Source organism: Coptis chinensis, chromosome 3, assembly GCF_015680905.1.
Source record: "Coptis chinensis isolate HL-2020 chromosome 3, ASM1568090v1, whole genome shotgun sequence".
Lineage (NCBI taxonomy): Eukaryota > Viridiplantae > Streptophyta > Magnoliopsida > Ranunculales > Ranunculaceae > Coptis > Coptis chinensis.
In genome coordinates this window covers 71,721,518-71,727,147 of record NC_141458.1, presented here as the reverse complement: position 1 = coordinate 71,727,147, position 5,630 = coordinate 71,721,518, and the positions used below count along the sequence as shown (strand labels likewise).

Here is a 5,630-nt window from a genome sequence, read left to right as displayed (position 1 = left end):
AACAAGTGTCTTCAATTGCTTAGGGGAGTAGATCGATTATGAGAGATGGAAAACTCATGGAGTTTAGAGCTGATGCTAGACCAGAGGTAGCGACAGTGATGAATGATAAGCCGTTAGGGGTGATTAATATGATATATAAGGGGGTTATCCCACAGAAGAAAATCATAAGGGATAAAATTCAAAAGATATCGACAGTCAAGGAGGTGCTGGAGGTAAATGTGGAGCCGATACCAGTAGACCCTGCTCTCATATTGGCAAGTATACCTGGAGCTATTATGTTTGTACCTGACGATCTGTCAAAGGTAATGTTACCTCATGATAATGCTCTGTTGATTACATTAAGAATATCAGGTTATGATGTACAAAAGATATTGGTGGATTGTGGTAGTTCCGTCAATATTTTGTTTTGGAAAGCATATACATGCATCGGATTTTATGAGTCCCATTTAAAAGAACCACAGTTTAATTTGTATGGTTTTAATGGAATCTCAACAAGACCAGTGGGGGAAATCAAGTTGCCAGTAAGGGCAGGCCCACACACTATTATGACTAAGTTTATAGTCATAAAGCATCATTCTGATCATAATGCTATTTTGGGAAGAAAATGGATACATGCTATGAGAGCAATTCCGAGTACTTTTTATCAAGTTATCATATTTCCGACAGCGTATGGGCCACATGAGATAAGAGGTGACCAGTAAGAATCTGAGAAGTGCAATTTTGTTACCATGAAGGGTATGATGAAAGAGAAGAAAGTGGACACTGGGGGCGTCTCGGAAGTCGACATATAGCAATTAATGGAAAGTTTATCTCGAAAATCCGATAGCAAAAACCATTAGGAGGACTTTAGATTCATATCGGAGATGGAGATGGAGTCCGAGATAATTCCAAGTAAGACAATGGAAGAAGTGCAAAAGATCAATATCGGGCAAGACAATGAAAGTCGCTTCACTTTCATTGGAGCATAGATGAGTTCAGAAATTTAGAGTGATTTGGTTGATTTTTTAAAGAAAAATAAAGATATATTTGCCTGGTCGATGGTTGATCTACCTGGTATCGACCCTCAGATATGTTCCCATAAGTTGAATATGCGAGAAGGAGCAACCCCAGTTCATCAACGTCATAGAAGGGTCAGACCGATATATGCACAAGTAGTACAAAATGAAATTTAGAAAATGCTAGAATGTGGAATCATCAAAGAGATTGATAATTTAGAATGGGTTGCAAACATTGTGGTTGTCTCGAAAAAGAATGGCAAGGTTCGGATATGTGTTGATTTCACGGATGTTAACAAGCAATGCCTGAAGGACTATTATCCGATGCCTAGAATTAACGAATTGGTGGATAGAACAGCTGGGTTTGAATTGTTGAGTTTCTGCGATGGTCATTCTGGTTATTTCCAGATAATTATGTCAGTATTAGATCAATTGAAGATAGCATTTGTTGTTGAAGGGGGTCTTTACTGTTTCATTAGAATGCCATTCGGTTTGAAGAATGCAGGGGCAACGTATCAGCAACTGGTGGAAAAGATGTTCAAACATCTGATTAAGCATATTGTGGAAGTATACATAAATGATATGGTCATCAAATCGAAAAAGGCAAGTAATCATGTTCAAGATTTGGATACGGTGTTTCGAATATTTCGACAGTTCAATATGAAGCTTAACCCTGAAAAGTGTACTTTCGGGGTAAGTGCAGGAAAATTTCTTGGATATATCGTCACAAAACGAGGAATTGATGTTAATCCAGATCAGATTCGAGCTATCCAACAGATGCCTTCGCCTAGTACAAGAAAGCAAATTCAAAAGTTTATAGGCAGGATTGCAGCTTTGAATAGATTTATATCTTGAACTTCCGATAGATGTAAGTCTTTATTCAAATTGTTGAAGAAGAATACAAAGTTTGTATGGGATGAGGAATGCGAACTCGCGTTCACTGAGTTAAAAAGGTATCTGCAAGAAGTACCAACTCTGATAAAACCAGAGGAAGGCGATATGTTATTCTTATACCTCGCTGTTTTGGATTTCGCTATCAGTTCAGTACTCATCAAAATGGAAGATGGAGCTGAGCGACCTATGTATTTTCAATCTAAAACAATGCTCGAAGCTGAAACTCGATACTTAATGTTAGAAAAGTATGCGTTAGCTCTCTTATATTCTACTCAATGGCTAAAACCTTATTTTCAATCCCATTCAGTAGTAGTAATGACAAATCTTCCTCTGAAGCAAACCTTAGCTAAGACAGCTAAGTTGGGCAGAATGGTGAAGTGGTCAGTTCTTATTGATGAGTTTGGGATTGAATATATGAATAGAGTATCGGAGAAAAGCCAAGTTCTAGCTGATTTCTTAGCAGATTTTCCTATAGAAGATGAAGATTGGAAGGCTGAAGAAGATAATCTTCTATTGTTACAAGAGCATGATAATGCAATGGATGAGGATGATCCTTGGGTTGGCACAAATGGATGGAGGCTTTTTGTAGATGGATCATCAGGCCAAAAAGGATGTGGTATCGGTGTCTTTGTCGATAACTCCGTAAAAACCAAAGACTCGAAATCAGCCATTTTTAGGGTTTCACGCGTCTAACAATGAAGCTGAATATGAGGCTCTAATAATAGGTTTGGAGATAGCTAAATCGTTAAACATCAAAGACTTATCAGTTTTCAGCGATTCTCAGTTAGTGATAAGCCAAATCAATGGAGGATATTCGGCAAAGTGCGATAAGATGATAGATTATTTGAATTTGGTAAGACTAAAGCTCAAAGATTTCAGGAAGATTGTTTTTCAGCATCTCGACAGGGGAGAAAACTGACATGATAATGCATTGGCATATGTAGCTGCTATGCTTGAAAATGAGGAAGGTCGTCTGTTGCATATCGGTGTTCAGCAAATCCCAAGTATTAGTATAAAAGATACACAGGTGATGGAAATAGACACGTTGGTGGTGTCATGGTTGAGCGATTATATATTGTTTTTGTCAGAAGGGAAACTGCCATCAGATAAGAATGAGGCTAGAAGGGTAAAAGGAGAAGCTGAAAGATATCTATTAATTGACGATCAGTTGTATCAAAAAAATATAGGGGGACCACATTTAAAATGTATATCAAAAGAAGATTCTCATAAAATTATTGCAGAAATGCATGAAGGGGAATGTGGGAATCATAAGGCAGGAAAATCGTTGGCAAGTAAGATTGTAAGGCAGGGATATTTCTGGCCACAAATGCGGAGGGACTGTCTGTGATATGCGAAAAAGTGTAATCAATGTCAGAAGCATGGACATGCCATTCATGTGCCAACAGAGGAGTTACATTGTGTCTCAAACCCATGGTCGTTCGCATTATGGGGGATGGACATCGTCGGTCCTCTAGTACCTAGAAAAGGGAAGAAAAGATTCATGTTAGCAGTAACTGACTACTTCACTAAGTGGGTAGAAGAGATAGCCTTGCAACATGTCAAAGAGCAGGACATCATCGGTTTTCTATTTGAAAGAGTGGTTTGCCGATACGGATTGCCATATGCTATTATATCGGATAATGGGCCTCAATTCATTGGTGGTAAAGTGAAAGATTTTTTAGAATCATACAGGATTAAATACTTTACATCGGCACCATATTACGCTCAAGGGAATGGGCAAGCTGAAGCAACAAATAAGACCATTATGGACAACATCAAAAGGAAGCTGGAGGATAAAAAAAAGTTTATGGGTTGATGAGTTAAACAGTATGTTGTGGGCATACAGAACAACTCCAAGAGTAGCAACGGGGGAATCACCATTTACTCTAGCTTATGGTATGGAAGTAGTGACTCCAGCTGAGATGGTAGTATCGACATCAAGGACAATGCTTGTAGAAAAAGGGTTGAATGACCAGGGGATGCAGGCAGAAGTCTTGAATTTAGAAGAGAGAAAAGAGCTAGCAAGAATGAAGCTTGATTCCTATCACAGGCAGCTCAGAAAAGCATTTAATAAGAAAGTTAAAGAAAGAAATTTCCAAGAAGATGACTTAGTGATGAAAGAGGTTACACAGGCGACAAAAGAAAAGGGAGCTGGAAAGTTATCGACAAATTGGGAAGGTCCATACATTATCCATAAGGTGGGAATAAATGGAGCATACTATCTAAAGAAGGCTGATGGTGAGTTGCTAACAAATCCCCAGAATGTCAATAATCTGAAGGTATTCTATCAATAATGTATTTTTCAAATTTTATGGGGAATTAAGCTGTGTAGTATGAATTTTCAATTCAATACAAAGGGATTCAAGTTTCAAATTTCAATTTTCGTGTAAAAATATATGGTGTTATCATATGATAAAAGGTCCTGGTATCAATAGAAATATTGATATCAGGCATAAAAAGTCCTAGCATCGATAGTAATATTGATATCAGGCATATTGTTGAAAAGTCCTGATATCAGAAACAGAGGCAGATATTAGGCATAAAAAGTCCTGGTATCGATAGTAATATTGATATTAGGCATATTGTTGAAAAGTCCTGATATCAGAAACAGAGGCATATATCAGGCATAAAAAGTCCTGGTATCGATAGTAATATTGATATCAGGCATAAGAAGTCCTGGTATCGATAGTAATATTGATATCAGGCGTATCTTCAAAAAGTCCTGATATCATAAACAATGACAGATATCAGGTGTAAGAAGTCCTAGTGTCCGCAGAAATGGTGACATCAGGCGTAAAAAGTCCTGGTATCAACAGACGTGTTGGAATCAGGCATATTGTCAAAATCCTAGTATTGACAGAAATGTTGATATTAGGCGTAAGAAGTCCTGATATCGACAGACGTGTTGATATCTGGCATATTGTCAAAAGGTCCTGATATCAAAAACAGTGGCAGATATTAGGCATAAAAAATCCTGAGGTTAACAGAGATGTTGATGTCAGGCATATTGTCAAAAAGTCCTGACATCAAAAACAGTGGCAGATATCAGACATAAAAAGTCCTGAGGTTGACAGAGATGTTGATCTCAGGCGTATTATCAAGCTAACAGTGATGAGGCATTACATAAATGATAATATCAGGCGAGATATCAGCAAAGGATGAGGCATTAGAGATCATTCGATAATAAAGGTATGTTGCAATGATTTATGATACAAGTCTAAGTATCGTCGATACTCTCTTTTTGGTTGAGGGTATCGAAAATTATATTTTCTTTTTGATACAAGTCTAAGTATCGTCGATACTCTCTTTTTGGTTGAGGGTATCAAAAATTGTATTTCCTTTTTAATTCAAGTCTAAGTATAGTCGATACTCTCTTTTTCGTTGAGGGTATCGAAAATTATATTTTCTTTTTGATACAAGTCTAAGTATCGTCGATACTCTCTTTTTGGTTGAAGGTATCGAAAATTGTATTTTCTTTTTAATTCAAGTCTAAGTATCGTCGATACTCTCTTTTTGGTTGAGGGTATCAAAAATTATATTTTCTTTTTGATACAAGTCTAAGTATCGTCGATACTCTCTTTTTGGTTTATGGTATCGAAAATTGTATTTTCTTTTTAATTCAAGTCTAAATATCGTCGATACTCTCTTTTTGGTTGAGGGTATCGAAAATTATATTTTCCTTTTTGATACAAGTCTAAGTATCTTCGATACTCTCTTTTTGGTTGAGGGTATCGAAAATTA

The 5,630-nt window shown here is 37.0% G+C and overlaps 2 protein-coding genes across 2 annotated transcripts; both read left to right on the top strand.

Moving 5' to 3' along the window:
- The first annotated feature begins 2,204 nt into the window (after positions 1-2,204).
- LOC147510676 (uncharacterized) lies at positions 2,205-3,705 on the top strand. The gene is made up of 3 exons (XM_086598216.1): positions 2,205-2,505; positions 2,834-3,181; positions 3,296-3,705. Exons 1-3 carry the CDS (start codon positions 2,205-2,207, stop codon positions 3,703-3,705), a joined length of 1,059 nt encoding a protein of 352 aa, XP_086454342.1.
- A 13-nt stretch (positions 3,706-3,718) lies between these two features.
- On the top strand, positions 3,719-5,051 carry LOC147510675 (uncharacterized). The gene is made up of 2 exons (XM_086598215.1): positions 3,719-4,168; positions 4,926-5,051. Exons 1-2 carry the CDS (start codon positions 3,719-3,721, stop codon positions 5,049-5,051), a joined length of 576 nt encoding a protein of 191 aa, XP_086454341.1.
- The last annotated feature ends 579 nt before the right edge of the window (positions 5,052-5,630 follow it).

Bases quoted from the DNA above. Each gene is read 5' to 3' on its own strand.
- LOC147510676 (XM_086598216.1), top strand. From the start codon at position 2,205: ATGACAAATCTTCCTCTGAAGCAAACCTTAGCTAAGACAGCTAAGTTG. The intron at 2,506-2,833 runs GTATCGGTGTCT...TGGCATATGTAG, and splicing joins ATCAGGCCAAAAAGGATGTG to CTGCTATGCTTGAAAATGAG. The intron at 3,182-3,295 runs GTAAGATTGTAA...ATGTGCCAACAG, and splicing joins GGCAGGAAAATCGTTGGCAA to AGGAGTTACATTGTGTCTCA.
- LOC147510675 (XM_086598215.1), top strand. From the start codon at position 3,719: ATGTTGTGGGCATACAGAACAACTCCAAGAGTAGCAACGGGGGAATCA. The intron at 4,169-4,925 runs GTATTCTATCAA...CATCAAAAACAG, and splicing joins AGAATGTCAATAATCTGAAG to TGGCAGATATCAGACATAAA.